Raw genomic sequence first — 18528 nt, 5'->3', positions numbered from 1 at the left:
AAAAAAAAAAAAAATTAGCTGGGCATGGTGGCACACACCTGTAGTCCCAGCTACTAAGAAGGTTGAGGTGGGAGGATCACTTGAATCCAGGAGTTTGAAGCTGCAGTGAGCTACAATCAGGCCACTGAACTCCAGCCTGAGCGACAAAGCAAGACTGTCTCTTAAAAAAGGAGAAAAAAAAAAAAAAAAAAAAACGGAAAAAGGGCTCAAAGGTTGTTCAACTTCTGAGTTATACCCTCTCCCCCATCCACCATAGAGTCAGGCTGTGGCCCCTCTCAGAAAGACACGGAGCACCATCATGAGTCCCGACTTTGACACTAGTAACTGCTTGTGGTTGCAAACATGCCAGCTATACTAGTGGCTGTCAAAATAGAATTTCACCCCCTGCTGAACTATGCTAGGAAGGTGGAGGCAGAATTGGACAAGAAAGTGAAATATAGAAATCTATAATCAACTTAGGCTTGGAACTCTCAAAAACCAGAACAAACAAAATGCAAACAACCCCCTAACCTGAAATGAATCCTCCTCTCCACCCCAGCCCTCCCTCAAAACCCAAAGCAGCCCTGGAAAAAGCAGGAGCAGGGCCAGAGAGCAGGAGACCTGGGCGGTGGGCTCGGCTCTGCTGCTGGCCTCGGCCTCCTCACCCGTAAAGTGAGGCCACTGGCATCTGCCCTCCAAGGCCCCTCGAGACTCTGCAATTCTAAAGACACTGTGTGTGGCAAGGGACAGCAGGAGAAACTGAATGGCCATCAGAAGTAATTTTCTTAGCTTTCTGCTTCAAGGCTGAAAGAAAAGACAAGAAGCAATGGTATTATTTCTAGGACTGCAACTACATGTTAGAGAGTTGCCTTCAAACCCCCACCCACTGCTTGGCACCTGTCACAGCCTTCCAAAGCACCTGTGCTCATCTTTGGACACAATGACTGTCACTGCACTGGACGTCTACGCAGGACAGGAAGAGAAAATGCACAGGGTAAGATTCCAAGACAAATCTTGAGTTCAAGAGCTGTTCAATTTTGTTGGGAAGAGTAAATTTTTTTTTTTTGAGACAGAGTCTCACTGTGTTGCCCGGGCTAGAGTGCCATGGCGCTAGCTCACAGCAACCTCAAACTCCTGGGCTCAAGCGATCCTCCTGCCTCAGCCTCCCGAGTAGCTGGGACTACAGGCATGCGCCACCATGCCCGGCTAATTTTTTCTATATATTTTTAGTTATCCAATTAATTTCTTTCTAATTTTAGGAGAGACGGGGTCTCGCTCTTGCTCAGGCTGGTCTCGAACTCCTGAGTTCAAACAATCCGCCCGCCTCGGCCTCCCAGAGTGCTAGGATTACAGGCGTGAGGCACCACGCCCGGCCTTGGCAAATTTTTTGAAATCAAAGATTTTATCATACTCGGTTTGCCTAAAATAACTTCTCAGCCTGGTATATGCAAATCACTCTACTTTAATAACAGTATTTTACACTATCTGCAGACAGTCTATTGTTAACCAAGAAATCTTTGCTGCCGAGTGTCCTAGAAAAAGATTTTTAAAGGAAATCTAAAGTTCTTTAAAATGTAATTAATTTGATCATTCAACATCTGTTTGCTTGCTCTGCCTAAGACACACTATTCCAGGCACTAAGTCCCAATTTTTCGCCATCGAAAATCACTTTTATTATTTCCTGTTTTGAAAGACTCTGTTGATCAACCTGCATCAATAATTTTTCTTCCTTTTTATTTTTTTTAACCAATGAGGCTTAAACTTTGACTCTCAGAGCCAATGATCAACACCACAGAATCAGTGTTCCCCTACTGAATTAAAAGAATTTCCATCCACAACTTAAGAAACTGAACACACTCCTCCTTGCAGTGTGAAATGAAGGTAGGGTAACAAGAGGCGTGGACTTTGAGACTTGGAGCCGGGGGATTTGCCATCTTATCTCTCTCCACCATGGTCTACTATTCCACCTAAATAATTAATAACTCTCTTAACCTACCTAAACCTCACAATTTCCTCATTTGTAAAAAATAAAGACAATAATCCACTAACTTTGAGTGTTGACAAGAGCTTATACAAATAACCTAGCATCTTATAAGTACTTAATGTTACATATTTTTTCTGAGCTCCAATTTTTTGAAAACACAAAAATAATTTAAAAACCATAATAAGTTCCCTCTCAGACCCCTGAGAGTCTGGGGATTCCAAATTGGGTCAACTTGGTGAGGCTAGGGGGATAACAGGATGAATTAGGTCAAGATCCTTGCCCTTCAGGATCTCAGAACCCAGTGTAGGAAAAACAAGTGTGTAACACAAATCAGATTGTGACAAGTGCTCAAAGAGAAATATAAGGAAAGTGCTGTGGTCACATAAAGAAGGCAACTGGGCAGGGCACGGTGGCTCACGCCTGTAATCTTAGCTCTCTGGGAGGCCGAGGCGGGCAGATTGTTTGAGCTCAGGAGTTCGAAACCAGCCTGAGCAAGAGCGAGACCCCGTCTCTACTAAAAATAGAAAGAAATTAATCGGACAACTAAAAATATATAGAAAAAAAAAAAAAAAAAGAAGGCAACAACTCATTCTGAAGGGTGACTGGCGTGGTGGGGCGTGCCAGTGTTCAGAGTAGTTAGCATTGGAATTGAGCCAGGATTTCCCTAGAATGGAGAAGAAGGGAGGAAAAGGCAGCCTTTCTCAGGTAGGGTAAACAGCACGTGTAAAGGGACACCACATAGCAAGTAAGCAGGAGGTTTTGCTCTAGAGTCAAGACAGAACTTTGTTAGATCAAACTCACTCTCTCCCTAGCTAGGTAACCCAGGGCAAGCCAACAAATCTCTCTGCATTCCCTTTCCTCATCTACAAAATGGGAATAATAATGCCTACTTAACAGGGATTAAACATGATCATGAATATGAAGTCCAGAGTTGCACAGAGTAAAAGCTGGAAAAATGGTAGCTTCTGTAATTAGGTGCCAAGAATAGCGGGAAACCAAAGAGTAGGGGGTGAGGCTGAACAGATTGTTTTCAGCCAGTCTAAGAAAGGTCTTGCATGCCAAGTAAGAGGTTAGGATTAACTGTTGAGGACAATAAGACCATAGAGGTTTCTAACAGGAGTGAAAAAATTAAATATTTGCTTTAGAACAACTCTGGTGTCCATAGAGGGAAGTCAGGAAAGGAGAGCACTCATGAGGGCCCTGAGAGATAAGGGTGTGGATTCAAGTAATTTCAGTAAGATTAGAAAGCAAGGCATGCACTAAAGAAATCTTTCTAAAATTCAATCTGCAAGGCTTAATGGACAACTGCTTTGGGGAGTACAGTAAGGAAATAAGCGATTAACAGCCCTCTCATCTGAGTCACTGGATGAACTGTGGTTATCACTGGCAGAAGAGATGAGGAGAGGTCTGGCATCTGCTGACTGTTCTTTTGCGCCCACTTCCACTCCAGTTTCATAAAGTTAAATGTCCTCTCTAGCCCTTAGTGAACAAAAGAAAGGAAACATTCCCAGGGAGGGAGGGCCCAGAGGCTGTGACTCCAAGTCCAATGTCTAATTCTAGCAAGCACTGCTTTGTCCGGGACGAACCTCCACTCTTTATCTCCCCTCAGGAAACCAGCTCCTGGACCCTTTTTATTTCCGGCCCGGTGCAGCCCGGTAGCACTACCCAGCAACCGACTCACAAACGTCGGCGGGGTCGACTCCGGAGGACGTTGGCAAATCCACTGGCGAAAGAACTAAGCCAATTTAGCATCTGTGTTCCTCACAGAAGGAGCCAATTAGCGAGAAAGCACCGTGCTGCATTCAAGATCCAAAGTACCAAGTTATTTTTATAAACTTTGGCCCGTTTTGACTCGAACGACTGAAGCCAACCCCCACCCCCTCAAAAAAATAGCACTTTGCTTCATCACGAAAAGAAGATCTGGACGACTAAGTGGTGGATAGGGAAGAAGAACCGCGATCGGGGCCGAACCCACGTCTTCCTGGAGTTGGAACTTGCCCGCTGTGTGACTCTGCAGTCACAAGGCGACAGTTTGCTAGGACCCAGCACAATTTCAAACGACCCACCAACAAACTGACCTAACTTTGGTCGCCCGGTCTCCTCGTTCCTTTCCTAGCCCGAGCCTCCCAGCCTCCCGAGCTGCGGAGTGGCAGAGCCGAGCTCCAAGCCCGGCGCGCCGCGACCCAGGGCGGGGCGGCTCCGCGGCGCGGGCTCCCGTCCGGGGCTCCGGAGCTCGGGCCTTCCCCACAGGCGCCCAGTTTGGGGCCCCCAGGCCAGGCCCCCACATCACCGGCGCCCTCGGCCTGGGGCGCGGCGGCCGCAAGGGAGGGATGCGGCCGGGCTCCGGGCGGAGTGAACGCCCCGGGCCGGGCGGAGGGGCCGGCGGCGGCTCTCAGCGCGGCCTGGCGCTCCCGCCCAGGCTGCGGCCTAGGCGGCCCCGTTAGCTCCCTCAACCCGCACGCGGCCTGTGGAGGCGGCTAGGCTACGCAGGGCGGGAGGCCAGGCAACGTCGCCCCGAGGAGCCCCGGCCCGCCGCCGTGGCCCGGGGCCCGGGACGCCGCCCCCCGCCCGGCCGGCGCCGGAGAATGGCTTTTACCTTCATCAGCCTCCTGCTGGCCGCCATCTTGGATCTGGTGCTGCTGCCTTCCCAGAATGCATTGCGGCCGCCTGGCGGCTGGAGCCCTCGCACTTCCTGGAGCGGGGCGGAAGGGGCGGGGCGCACGGGCCTTGTAAAGCCGCCTACTGTGTGCCTGTCACAGTGCTAGGGAGGCATGGGTGAAAGGTGAACCGGGCCGGCAGAGTCCCAGCCTTTACGGACAGTACAATCGGGTGACAATTACAATCAGTGCCTGGCACATAGTAGGTGCACTATAAATATAGATTGCTTGAAATAGTTGAATAACCAAGATTATTTCAGGCCCTGCTAAGCTCTATGAAGAAAAGAAAACTGGGTGATGGGAAAGTGACTGTGGGGACCTACTTTTCACTGGGAGATCAGGAGGCCTCATTGAAGACATGATATAAATAATAATAGCACACTGGAACCTACGAAGTGCAAGACCCTCTTTCATGCTTTATTTTCTTTAATCCTCGAAACTGCCCTGTAAGATGGTTACCATTGACGTCGTCATTTTGCAGGAAACAGAAGCAGTGGCTTGGCCAAGGTCACACAGCCAGCTAGGCTGCTGCTCTAGGCTGGGATGCTGGCTCCTGGGCCAATGCTGGGACCTGTAGGATGGGAAGACTGGAGGAGAGTGTGTTAAGCAGAGGAAATAGCGCTGAGAAGGACCATGAGGCTGTCTGGGTGGCCAGATGGAGTAAGAAAGATTACAGGGAGGGAGGGAGGCAGGGGACAGAACATGGTGGGCCCTGTAGAAACTGGAAGGATTGGCTTTTATTCCATGTGCTGTGAGAGGCCTCTGATGGATGTATCGACTGCATAGCCAGATGTATGTTTTGAAGATTACTCTTACCAGAGAATGGGGAACAGAGATGGGTAGGGGGACAAGAAGCCAAGAAGGGGCCACTTGGAAGCCCATTGGAGTCATCCAGGCAAAGAGGTGCTGGTGGTTTGGACCTTAGGAGGCAGAGCAGAGAGAAGGGCATAGCTCACAATGTATTTAGGCCTTGTTAAGAAGTTTTTTTCCATTTCTCAGTACACTGGGTTTCCCTTGAAAGGAAAGAAGGAAAGGGCAGTGGAGAGAATATAGCCTGGAATAAGGCTGGCCTCCCACACAGCATGTTGGGGGCGCAGGCTTGACACAGGGGAGGAGAGGGAAACTAGATGACAAGCCCCATGTGATTGGGGACCCTGCCTTCCTCTCACCTCTCCCAGGGCCAGCACACTGGGTGTTCAATGAAATTTGGCACGTGTATGAGGGACTCCACCAGCTCTCCAGAGTCATGGAAGACTTGGAAGTCTGGGGACTAACTCTGTGGTCCTGCTGTGTGCATAGGGCCTGCCCTTAGTGGGTCCAGCTCAAAGAAGGAACACGGCTTTATTGGAAACTGCTTCTGTTTGTGGAGGGCCACAGAGGGAAAGGGACCCCTGCCGGCAGAAATTCCAAGCCAGCTGAGGAAGCACAATTCATGCTTTTGACCTTGATGTGCTAAGCTGGGAATAAAGGGTGGGATCAGGAGAGGCTGAATGTTGAGGACTCACCTTTGCCAAGGTGTTCTCCTGCACCCTTGCCACTGCCCTGCAAGATGGCCCCTGGCACCCACTTTGCAGGTGTGGAGCTGAGGCTCTGAGCTGCAGAGTGCTCCTGCTACACAAGCACACAGGAAGTGTACCCAGTCCCAGTGGAGAAGCTGCCTGGCCCTTGGGGCCCCCCTCCTGCTCCAAAAGCTTTAATGTTGCCAGTAGCAAGCCTGGCTTTTGGTCACACCATCTTCCCTCCACTCAGCCAAACCCTATTCATTCAGACCTGGCTTTTCTGTGACACCTCCCCAAGCCCCTCATCAGAAGTAGCCTCCTCCTCCTCGGCCCCAGCCCCCCTGCTCACACTTATCACATGCTGTTCCTTCCTGCAGTCAGCATGGGGGCCCAGGTGCTCACCTACTAAACCTCAGGCGCAGGCCCAGAGAGGGAGATACACAGGCGGCACCTGCTCCCAAGGAGTTCACATCATCCTGGGGAGGCATCAAGGAAAATGCCAGAGGGTGGCGTGGGTTTGGTGAGGTGTGGAGACTCCGAGGAGGAGCCTGACAGAGACTGGGGGAGGGGCCTGGGATGGCAGGAGTTCCCCAGTAGGCAAGAGGACAGGGAAAAGAAGGCAGGAAATGGCACTGGGCATTCTCATGCGACATGGCCACTGGGCGCTGGACGTGTACACCCACCACTGAGCTCACAGGCACCACAGAGCAGTGCTCAAATGTTCTGTTTGACAAGAGAGGAAAGCGAGGCCCTGAGAGAAGCAGTTTGCCCTGCATCACTCGGCTGGGAAGCTGGGCACACGAGTTAGACCCCCATCTAGTGCATGGTGGTGAAGCTCTGCCTCAACCTCCCTGTGCCCATACAAAGCCTCACTTCCCATACCCCTCCCTCCGCACAACCAGTGCTCCAGCCACACACGTCCCCTGCCTTTGCCCAAGCTGCTCCCTTTGCCCGTGATGCCTTTGTCATTCTCTCCCCCCAACACCCACTATGTCCCTCTGGCAAGTGCTGTTCATCCTCAAGGACTCAACTTACCAGGTGCACTCGGGTAACCTGACAGCCTGCATGTGCCAGGCCACTTAGAGTGCAAAGGCAGCACACAGCATCTCATTTGAGGTCAGAACTGTTACCAGCTCTGTTTACAGATGACAAAACTGAGGCTCAAGCTGTTAATCAATTTCTCAGCCATCTGGCTGGTCAGAGGCTCAAGCCCAAGTCTGCTGTTGAACGGCGAGGGCCAAATCAAGGTCTGGAGGAGCTCAGCTGACTTAAAGGACTCCTTTTTCCCTCCTTCGTCCCTCTCACCTCCCCTCTTCCTTTTTTTAATTTTTAAAATTTTTTTAGCAACAGAGTCTTGCTTTGTTGCCCAGGCTGGAGTGCAGTGGCATGGTCATAGCTCACTGCAACCTTGAACTCCTGGCCCCAAGTGATCCTCCCGCTTCAGCCTCCCAAGTAGCTGGGACTACAGGCACACGCCACCACACCTTTCCTTCTATCCTCCCATCCTTCCCTTCTACCCTTCTATCCTCCTTCCTCTCTTCTTTCCTTCTCCCTTCCTCCCTTTCTCCGTTCCTTCTTTCCTTCCCTCCTCCTTCCCTCCCTCACTCCATGCTCCGTGCTTGGTGAATGAAGAAATTAACACATGTTGCCTGGCCCCTGCCATGCCCCGATCAGGTTGGATGCCCAAGAAACATTTGATGAAGAACTGTTCTCTGACCTAGAGCTATGACCAAGTAACAGAACAAATGGCCATTGCCACTGGTGCTTTTTGGCAGGTGGGCAAGGCCTTGTGTTTCTGGCTGAAGAAGAAGGAGGGTGATTGAAATACAGCCAAAGGGGAGAGAAATAGAGATGCCGGAAGGTGGAAGACAAGTCTGTCCTGATGACAGTGGAGGTGTGGGGAACAGTGATGCTGCCAACGGCAGTGGGATCCTTGGAAAGCAGTAGCTGCTTGCCCGAGGGCTTGAGGATTGCAGTGCCACTCAGGCTGCCAGAGCCAGCAGGTGAAGGCTCTGCAAGTGCCAGTTCAGAGCGCAAACTTTGGTGACACAGGCCTGGACACAAGTCCCTGTGTGACACTGGGCAGTTTCCCCATCTGGAGAAGCTAGTGCCAGCCCCCCTGGCTGCGGTGAGGATTCAGGGACCAGGCATGTAAAGAGCAGTTGAGGAAGGGACTGGCCACATGCAGAGGCACACGTGCCAGGGAGCTAGGTCCGGGTGAGAGGCCAGCCCAGCAGGCCGGGGGCCCCAGCCAGAGCGCTGGAAGCTGGCACACATGCTGCCACTCCCTGCCAGGGAGGACATGGACCAGCCATGGCCCAGGCTGCAGGGCCCAGGAAGTGGGGGCAGAGAGCAGCCCAGTCCCTCTCCAGGTATCCAGCCCCATCCAGGAGAGATCAGTGCTAGCGGGTGGAACTCACCTGGTTGGGGGCCAGCTGGGTTACTCTCCCCCTCTGAGCTTCAGCCCTCCCTGTGCCCCCAAATGAGGACATGACAAGATCGTCAAGTATCAATGCCAGAGCAGATGGGGGCCTGCCCTGGGAGAGGTGGGCATGGGCCAGAGCTGGTGCAGAAAGTATCCCATCCTTTTGCCCACAATTCCCTCTCGGTTCCTCTGGGTAGCCCTCACTCCCTCCCATTCAGCTCTCAGCTCATTTCTTTGTTTCCAGGAGGCCTGCTCTGATGGGCTTTTCTCCCCCCAGCACCACACCCCTCACCCACAGCCCGTGCCCAAGCTCCAAGTTTACTATGTTCCTTTGGGATTTTGTATTTAGCCATTGTGTCCTCCCTTAGTCTGTCAACCCTGTGAGGGCAGCAGCCACATCTGGCCTGTCTGCCTCTGTCTTCTTCAGTCATGTATTTATTGGGCACCTACCCTGTGCCAGGTACTGTTCTAGACACGGAGACAGCAGAGAACAAACAGAAAACACGTTGACACAAAAAGAAGGGCCACGGAATGGAAAGCTGGAGCTATTGGAGCTACAGGGGGTGGGGATGCTTAAACCTCTCCTGGGGGCCCTTAGGGTGGAGCCCGTGCCTCTCCCCAACGCCAGGCAAGTTCTGTAAAGCTTGAGGCTATAGTGGCAGCACAGAAATGGCCAGGTAGGGATGTGAACCAGGTCACCCAGGATCCCAGACTTATGGCCCCGAAGGTCATAGACTGGGGCTGTGGGGAGAGGCAACATGGAATACAGGACTGGTAATGTGGGGCCAACTGAGATAGGGGACACATCGCCGTCTCTCAGGGTCAGTGGAGCTGTGGAGTATCGGGTGGGGGGTGTATGTGTACATGCACATAACAGACAGGAGGGCCTCTGACCCAGGGATTTTCAAACTTGTTTCCAGGAGCAGAACTTTTTATTAAACCAAAGTCCTCCTTCAAACCTGATAAATGCCATTAATGAGTAGATCTGTCCATGGAAGCAGGTAGGGGCAGTGTCTCCCCTTCAGCTCCCAGCATATCCCAGCTCCGCTGTCCTATGGTATTTCCAAGGAACCCTGGAGCCCTAAGGATTCCAGTCTGAAATCCATCCGTTTCATTTTATAGGTGAGAAAGCAGGGCCTGGAGAAGGTAGCACACAGTGAGCTAATGCTGGGATCTTGCCCCAGTCTGCAACTCTTTCTCATATGTCTTGGGCACCAGCGATGTGCCAGCTTACATGCAGGGACACAGTGGGGACCCAGGAAGATATGTCCCCTTGGACATATCTCCCTGAGCTCAGAGTCACTGGGGGTGACAGGCAGGTCACTGGACAATCACTATACAACATTGTGAAAACAGAGATGGCAGAAGACCAGGCCTGGGGAAGCCCTGCTTTGTTCAACCACTCAGCCATACTCACGAACGCCTTCGGCATGCCATGGGGGTGCCAGCATAGGCAGCTGCTGGATGGTGACTGTGGGGTTCCCAGAGACTCACCCCAGTGTCCTTCTCCTTGGCAGCAGCCTGCCCTCCTGACCTGACAGTTTTGGGGCCCACTTGAGGCTGCAGCAAAGCATCCAGGTTGTGGAGTCCCACCCACCACCCGGAAGTGACAACCCAGATCTGCCCCAGCTACCCGAGTACTCTGGCAGGCTACCTGTTCCTGCCAAGCCTCTGGAAGACAGGGCTGTGATAAGGATTCCATGAAGACAACCCTCCCTGTAGCTACCACGTCTAGGAGCCCAGCCCCAGTTCAAGGCTTAAGGCCGTTCCCACATCTCACCCTGCCACCACATCCACCTCACCTCTCACAAAGAACATCTGAGCTGGGCGCAGTGGCATGCACCTACTGTCCCAGATACTCAGGAGGCCAAGGCAGGAAGACTGCTTGAACCCAGAAGTTCAAATCCAGCCTGGGCAAAGTAGCGAGACTCCCGTCTCTAAAGTAAATAATAAATAAGTAAAAAGAACATCTGGAGCCATCGTCCTCTGTGTTCTTTTTTTCTTTTTTTGAGACAGAGTCTCACTGTGTTGCCCGGGCTAGAGTGCCGTGGCGTCAGCCTAGCTCACAGCAACCTCAAACTCCTGGGCTCAAGTGATCCTACTGCCTCAACCTCCCGAATAGCTGGGACTACAGGCAGGCGCCACCATGCCCGGCTAATTTTTTCTATTTTTGGTTGTCTGGCTAATTTCTTTCTATTTTTAGTAGAGAGGGGGGTCTCGCTCTTGCGCAGGCTGGTCTCGAACTCCTGAACTCAAGCAATCCTCCCACCTCGGCCTCCCAGAGTGCTAGGATTACAGGCGTGAGCCACCACGCCCGGCCGTCTGCCATGTTCTTGTTACACACCCCTTCCCAAAGGCATTTCTTATGCATTTAGGGGAACCTGGTTTGAAAAACTTGAGTATAGTGGAAAGGGTGGAGCCAGAGAGCCACATGCTGAGTGAACACAGCAGTTGTGAGAGGTCTGGATGCTTCCCAGGCCAAGCAGCCATCACAGACTTGGAAGCCGAGGGGCCTCTAATGTGACCTCAATATTAAGGTCTGGATGCAAATGCTGGGTACCACAAGTCCATCCATCTCCCACAAGCCACTTGGTGCCAGGGGCAGGAAGGGCAGAGAGAAGCCAGTTTGAAGCAGGGTTCTGAAGCTTCCTGAGCTCCAAAGCCACAAAGGTGGCCAGTCAGAGAGAGGCCGTGTGTGTGGGCGTGTGTGTGTGTGTGTGTGTGTGTGTGTGTGTGTGTGTGTGTTCTGCAGCATGGGACTCTGATGACATTTCTGCTGTGGCCTGACCCTCCCTCCTGGCCCAGCCTGAGGTCTCCACCTAGGGGCCCATTGAGCAGCCCAGACCCTGGGGCTCCAGCCTTTTTGCTTCCAGGTGGTACCTGGACATGGGAGGTAAGCAGGCCAGGTGGCTGGGTTGGCATTTCCCCTTGCACCCTTCCTACCTGCCTTGCTCTAGGGCCCTATGCCACCTTGCTGGGGAGGGACTTTCATTTACACCTTCTCTGAGCCCACTCTAGGCAGCAACACAAATGTATATCAGACACATCCTTTCCCCAAAAGGATTAGGAGGACAAATGGGGGTGATTAGGGCTGTTATGGGGCTGTAGGATCCTGGGGAGCCCAGGTCTAGCCAAGTGTAGGCATCTGCTGCTGTATTTCCCAGCCACCTAAGCTAAATGCCCCACCTGAACCCAAGGCAGAACCTGGCCAGGTCTGCCCACACCCCACCCGTGGCCTGAACCACACACCCAGCCCTTTCTCCAGGATAGGAGCAGCAGTCCTGGCTTTCCTGGGGCATCTTGGCCTGCAAGGATTGCACAGCGTCTGGGAGGGTACCTGGGGTGGGTCACAAGGGGCATGGTACCCTGTCAGGAGCAGGAAAGGTGTGGGGCACAAAGAGCTCCGGGCATCCCAAGAGAGACATGGGCCAGTTTGAGCAGGGGTATGGGAAGCCCAGCCCTGGCCTAGCCAGCCTGAGAGGCGCGTGGGCCAGACACCCGCGGCAGGAGGTGGAGGAACATGGCCAGAGGCGGAAGAGGCACGCGGAGACCCCCCGGGGGCGCCGGAAGGGGCGCGCGGGGGCGGTTGGCCTCGGCCAGGGCGGTGGCCGTTGGCGAACTGCGGCCTGCCAGGCGAGGTCAGGCGTCTGGCCAGGCAGCGGCCACAATGACCAAGGACTCGCCCAACCCGTCGGGCGGTGGCCGCGCGTTGCCAAAGAAATCGGCCGGCCCTGGCCCGGCAGCGGCGGTGCTGGAGGAGCAGAGGCGGGAGCTGGAGAAGCTGCGGGCCGAGCTGGAGGCGGAGCGGGCGCGCGGGCGGGCCGAACGGAGGCACTTCGCGGCCCAGGCACGCCAGCTGCGGGAGGCGGCCGAGCGAGAGCGGCAGCAGCTGGCCGACCATCTGCGCTCCAAGTGGGAGGCGCAGCGTGGCCGGGAGCTGCGGCAGCTGCAGGAGGAGGTGCAGCGGAAGCGCGAGGCCGAGATCCGGCAGCTGCTGCGCTGGAAGGAGGCCGAGATGCGGCAGCTGCAGCAGCTGCTGTACCGCGAGCGCGATGGCGTGGTGCGCCAGGCGCGGGAGCTGCAGCGCCAGCTGGCCGACGAGCTGGTGAACCGTGGCTACTGCTGCCGCGCGGGGCCGCCCGCCGTCTCCGCGGCGCAGTGTCGCTGTCGCCTGCAGGACGTGCTGGCGCAGCTACGCTGGGAAACCGACGGCGAGCAGGCCGCGCGCATCCGCCACCTGCAGGCGGCGCGGGACATGGAGCGCCAGCTCTTCCTCAAGTACATCCTGGAGCACTTTCGCTGGCACCCCGTTTTGCCCGGACCCCCAGACCCCCGGGCGACGCACTCCTCAGAAGAGCCGCTCCTCGAGATCTCGGGCGGCGCTCATCACACCGCGAAGCCTGCCTGTCTACTCGACTCTCTTGATAGCCTGAGCGGCGGCGTCCGCGTCCGTTCCCGCTCCCTCGACCTGGTGTCCTCCGCGCGCTCCAGCTCCCCAAGCGGGCTGCTCTCCACGCGCACCAGCTCCCTCGATTCCTTGGCACCAGAGCCTTCCCGCTCGCTCGACAGCACCCAGAGTCGCCCCAAGGCCTCCGTACACAAGGAGCGGGCCTCCTCTTCAGACACCTCCGTCCGGGGCTCCCCGAGGCCCTCCCGGCCGCCGCCCCCGCTCCCGCCACCATCGGCACACAGGACACCGAGCGACCCTCGGGGAGGAGAAGGCTCCGAGAGCAAGCTCTGCGACGCCCTAACCTCCTGGTCCCCGGGCCTGGACTGCCGCGAGCTGGCGAAGCAGAACTCGGAGATGGCCGAGGCGTTGCAGGTGCTGACGCGCCGCTGCTCTGACCTGCGCGAGGAGAACCTGCAGCTGCAGCGCGCCGGTGTCTCCTACGGGGCCGACGAGAAGGTGAAGCGGCTCAAGGTGAAGCATGCAGAGCTGGCGGGCCTCGCGCGGCGCCTGGAGGACCGGGCCCGCCTGCTGCAGGAGACCAACCTGCGGGCGGTGAGCGCGCCTGTGCCCTGCGAGAGTCACACCAACCTGGAGCTGCGCCAGGCCTTTGCCCGCCAGCGCGCCCAGGACTTGTCTGAGCAGGCGAGCGCGCTGCTAGCCAAGGACAAGCAGATCGAAGAGCTGCGGCAGGAGTGCTACCTGCTGCAGGCGCGTGTCGCCTCGGGTCTTGGCAGTGACCCGCATCCTGAAGACGGCGCCGCCTGCGCCCAGTGGCTCAACGCCAGCGACTTAGACCGGCTGCACCGCGAGTCCCAGCGGGAAGTGCTGCGCCTGCAGAGGCAGCTGACGCTGCAGCAGGGCCACCGTGGCGCCCGGGCAGAGGCAGGAGGCCAGAGCGGCCCCTGCAGGGAGGCGCGACGCCAGGTGCAGGCGCTGGAGCGCGAGCTGGGAGCGCCGCGCCGCGAGTGCGAGCAGCTGGGCGCCCAGGCTGCGGCGGCGCGGCGGCGTGGCAAGGAGGCAGAGGCACAGCTGCAGGCGGCGCTGCGCAAGGGTGCCTGGCTGGCGGAGGAGAACGGGCGGCTGCAGGCCCAGGCCAACTGGATGCACAAGGTGGCAGCTGAGAACAACGACGTGCGCGGGCAGTTGGGCAGCGCGTGTCAGGAGCGCGACGCCGCCGGTCTACTGGCTGAGCAGCTGCTGCAGCAGGCGGCCAGTGGACAGGACAGGCAGCAGCAGCTGCAGCACGACCTGCAGAAGGCTCTGTGCGACCTCCAAGCGGCCCGGAAGGAGATACAGGCGCTGCAGTATCAGCCTGGCCACCCTCCAGGACAGCCCTGGGAGGCCACCCAAGCCCCGGAGCCCCAAACCAGGAGTAGCAGAAGGCCCAAGTCCCAGCTAAGGCCTGAAGATCACACACAGTCACAGCCCAGCAGAGACAAACAGGAGAAAAGGGAAGCCACCCTGGAGGTGAGCCCAGTTGCCCTTGTGGAGCCAGCCCATGTCACTCACGTGCCAGACGGAGTCCTTGCAAGCCCACCTCCTGACTCCAGGCCTCAGGCCAAGAAAACTAGCTCCCAGTCAAACTCCTCCTCCGAGATGAAGTCCATGTGGGCCACTGTGCCATCCTGCCCTACTCTGGACATGGACACAGCCAGTGAGGTGGATGATCTGGAGCCTGACAGTGTGTCCCCGGCCCTTGAAGTGGAAGGCTCAGAGGCTCCTGCCGCACCCAAGCTCAAGATTTTCCTGGCTCAATATAACTACAACCCATTTGAGGGGCCCAACGAGCACCCTGAGGGTGAGCTACCCCTCACAGCTGGGGACTATGTGTGTATCTTTGGGGACATGGATCAGAATGGCTTCTATGAGGGGGAGCTTGAGGATGGCAGGCGGGGACTGGTGCCCTCCAACTTGGTGGAGCAGGTTCCAGACAGCAACATCCCGGGCTGCCTGCCCCCCAATTCCCCTGACCTTGGCCACACTCACCTCCCAGCTGGGCAGGGCAAAGCTTCGAAGGAAGACAGTTTATTACCTGGGGAAGCCCAGGGAGCAGTGGACAGGGGGCTGTGCCGGATAGGAAGGGTGGGCCCCAAGGCAGAAGTACCAATAGACATCTTGCATACTAAGACAGAAGCCCACCAGCTGGGCTCACCACAGAGCTTAAGGGAGCAGAGCTTCTCCAGACCCCTTCGAGGGGCCAATAGGGTATTCTGTTCGGCCCCCATACACCTACACCTGCACAGTGTCACAACGACATCGGCCAAGATCACCTGGCTCTACAGCAGTAGCAGCCACTCCCACGTGGTGTACCTCGATGACCTAGAGCATGCCCTGACCCCAGCGGGTGTGAGCTGCTACACCTTCCACGGCCTACATCCCGGCAGGAAATACCAGACACGCGTGGAGGTGCGGCTGCCGCGGGACCTGCTGCAGGTGCACTGGGAAACAATGTCCTCCACTATCACCTTCGACACACCTTTGGCAGGACCACCCCACCCTCCTCTGGACGTGCTGGTGGAGCGCCACACCTTGCCAGGCCTCCTGGTGGTCAGCTGGCTCCCTGTGACCATTGACTCTGCTGGGTCCTCCAACGGAGTCCAGGTCACTGGCTACGCTGTGTATGCTGATGGGTTAAAAGTTTCGGAGGTCGCCGATGCCACTGCCGGGAGCACTTTGTTGGAATTTTCTCAGCTGCCAGTGCCCCTAACATGCCAGAAGGTCTCAGTGAGAACCATGTCACTCTGTGGTGAGTCTGCGGATTCAGTGCCAGCTCAGGTCCCTGAGGACTGCTTCCCATGTCACCAATTGCCAGAGAATCCTCCCTGTAGCTATACTTCCGGCGACCCATCCACCTGCAGAGTCATCTTCCCCGTCTGCCCTCAGAAGCTGGCACTGGCTCCTCTGAGTGCCAAGGCCAGCCCCCACGCCCCTGAAAGCTGCGGGGAGCCCCAGGCCGAGTTCCTAGAAGCATTGCCGGAAGAAACCCTGAGGAGGCAGTCTCTAATGTCCAACCTAAGCTCAGAAGGAGAATGTCCAAGTTCAGGGGCTGGCAGCCAAGCCCAGAGGCTCACAGAGGCCCAGGAGGGCTGCAGAAAGGACCTGCTCTTTCAGAAGAGTCCCCAAAACCACAGGCCACCTTTGCTCAGAGGCCAGCCTGGGGGCAGAGAAAACTACTGCAGGCATACGGGCACCAGCAAAAGCCTTGCTCCAGGATTCATCCATCTGTCCCCTGAGTGCGGGCCCAGGAAAGAGCCATGTCAGGAAAAGGCTGCCCTTGAGAAGGCCCTTAGGCAAAAGCAAGATGCCCAGGTGCTCACACCTCCCCAGCTGGATACCAGCCAGCGATATGCATCTGACTTCCATAATGTTTTGGAGGAGGAGGAGGCAGTGCACTTAGATGTGTGGGGCGCAGAGGAGCGAGGGCCCCAGAGCAGGCGAGGACAGGCTCTGGGGGACGAGCGAGAGTGCCAGCTCCATGAGCCCAGCTCAGTGCAGTGTCCAGCTCCCTCTAGCAAAGTCAATAAGATGTCCAGGGGTGGCCCCCCACAGCCGGGGACAGGGACCAACACTCCAGCCCGGGTCTTTGTGGCCCTCTTTGATTCTAATCCCCCGGCGATGTCTGCCAACTCTGAGGCTGCAGAGGAGGAGCTGGCCTTCCAGAAAGGGCAGTTGCTGAGAGTGTGGGGCTCTCGGGACCCCCATGGCTTCTACCATGGCGAGTGCAATGGGCGAGTGGGCACCATCCCTGGGAACCTGGTGGCCGAGGCAGAGCTGGGCATGGAGTGGACTGATAGGGGGTGGCATTTGTGGACACAAAGGCACCTGCCCTCTGTGGCCCACCTTGGGGACACTGGGGGGCTACTAACCAGCCCCCAGCGCTCCTCCCCCAGTCCCCAAGGGAACTCCAGGAGACCCCCACTGTGGACTCCAAAGACCATGATGGCAGCTCTGGACTATGATCCCCGGGCCAGGCGAGCAGGGGGCCGGGCTAAGGGCAAGCTGGCGCTGAGGGCGGGGGATGTGGTCATGGTCTACGGGCCTGTGGATGACAAGGGATTCTATTACGGAGAGTCAGGTGGCCACAGGGGTCTGGTCCCAGCCCACTTGCTGGATCACATGTCCCTCCATGGAGAGTGAACAAGGCTCCCTGCGTGGGTAGTGGCTTCTGGCTACCCCCACCGTGCCAGAGAAGCAAGTGTGTGGACCCTCACACCAGCACCCCTCCTGACCACCGTAAGCAGCATTTGCTGCAAGTGCTATGTTAAACCGATGGCAGTCCCCAAGTGTCCCCTAGCCTCTGAAAGCAACAGGGCTTAAATGTGAGTTGAGTTGTTTCCAAAAGCCAATCCCTGAGAGTTTGACGGGCTGTGTCAGAGTTATCGATAACTACGGTAGGTATTGGGGACGTGCCTTTTTCTGTGGCCAATGTATGTTTTCTTTAGGAGTTAAATATTATTCATCCATTGCCTTCTGTAAAAGTCTCAAGAAAAGTCTGCATCTTAAAAAAAAAAAGCAATCAGAATGTTATTTTTCTATCTTATGTTCAACCCCTCATTAAAATGTTCATAGAAAAAAAAGAATATTTTAGAAGTTAAAGCACAACCAAGGGAAACACGAGCATGCCTCTTCCTCTCTCTTCTGTCCAGTGGATCTGCAAGGGCTGCAGAAATGTCTTCCTGGCCGAGGAAGGGAGGGAGCCCCCTTACTCTTTAGATTAGGCTCAGGGTCTGCTAGTTGGGCTGCACAGTGTCTGGCCAAGAGCCAGGACTGAAAAGTGGGGGCCCAAGGGCTTGGCCAGCCAGACCTCCCCTGAGGGCGTCCCTGCACAGAGGTTGTGTTGCTGGTGAGCCCAATGTGAGGGGTGGGTAGAGTCAGTGTCTCCCAGCTGGGGGTCCCACTTTTCCTGAGGCACTTTGTAAGGCTTCTCCCTGGGAGGACATTTCCTTATTTGCCCCGTTTTGCAGAGTCACCTGAGGCTCAGAGCCACCCCTTCCATGGCCTTTCCAGGCTCCCTCTCCAGGGTGGGGACGAGGGCTGCTTTTGATCCTTGTCTGCTTCTGTTTGAGGCCCCTCTGTATCCCCACGTCCAACACCACTGTCAGAGGGAGGACCCTGCCTTCCCAGGTGCAGCCAGAAATGACCAGAAGCACCCCGGGGCGGAAAGATTGCAGCCACCAGCTGGTGTCATGGCAAGTTGGTGGATTGGGGCCAGAGGGTTCCACCATGCTGTCCCTGGGGCTGAAGGTGGGGACAAAGAAGGGGCAGGCCCGAGGGCTGTCTCAACCTGACATACTTACCGCTGCCCCATCCTCCAAGAACACATGCACCACAGGGGCAGCGGTGGTGTGCACACGCACGCCTGCTACTCGTGAGTGCAAGGCTGCACGCCCCAGCAAGGGGAGGAAGTCCACCTCATTCCTCATCAATCAAGGGCCACTGTTGTCCCCTCTCAGGCTCACAATGGCCGTTCGTACAGTGAGAAAGGCTCTGCTGGACTTCACCTTCGACCCTTGCCGGCATCCACCACCTCTCTT

At 56.1% G+C, this 18528-nt stretch overlaps 2 protein-coding genes across 3 annotated transcripts in view; one reads left to right on the top strand and one right to left on the bottom strand.

Moving 5' to 3' along the window:
• Window positions 1–4656, bottom strand: part of UBE2L3 (ubiquitin-conjugating enzyme E2L 3) — a 44140-nt gene extending 39484 nt beyond the window's left edge. Inside the window, exon 1 of one of the 2 annotated variants that reach the window (XM_012644119.1) lies at window positions 4560–4656. In XM_012644119.1, coding sequence (XP_012499573.1) covers window positions 4560–4586 — 27 coding nt within the window. In that variant the 5' untranslated portion in view covers window positions 4587–4656. Of the gene's footprint in view, window positions 1–644; window positions 777–4559 lie in introns of those variants that run through there. The other variant, XM_012644121.1, reaches the window with a different exon arrangement.
• Window positions 4657–12211: 7555 nt separating this feature from the next.
• On the top strand, window positions 12212–17131 carry RIMBP3C (RIMS binding protein 3C). The gene has a single exon (XM_012644080.1). The coding sequence runs from the start codon at window positions 12212–12214 to the stop codon at window positions 17129–17131; it is 4920 nt and encodes a 1639-aa protein (XP_012499534.1).
• Window positions 17132–18528: the final 1397 nt, after the last annotated feature.

Source organism: Propithecus coquereli, unplaced genomic scaffold, assembly GCF_000956105.1.
Source record: "Propithecus coquereli isolate 6110/MARCELLA unplaced genomic scaffold, Pcoq_1.0 Scaffold206, whole genome shotgun sequence".
Classification (NCBI taxonomy): domain Eukaryota; kingdom Metazoa; phylum Chordata; class Mammalia; order Primates; family Indriidae; genus Propithecus; species Propithecus coquereli.
The sequence above is the reverse complement of the archived record's forward strand: the minus strand, read 5'-3'. Positions and strand labels throughout refer to the sequence as shown.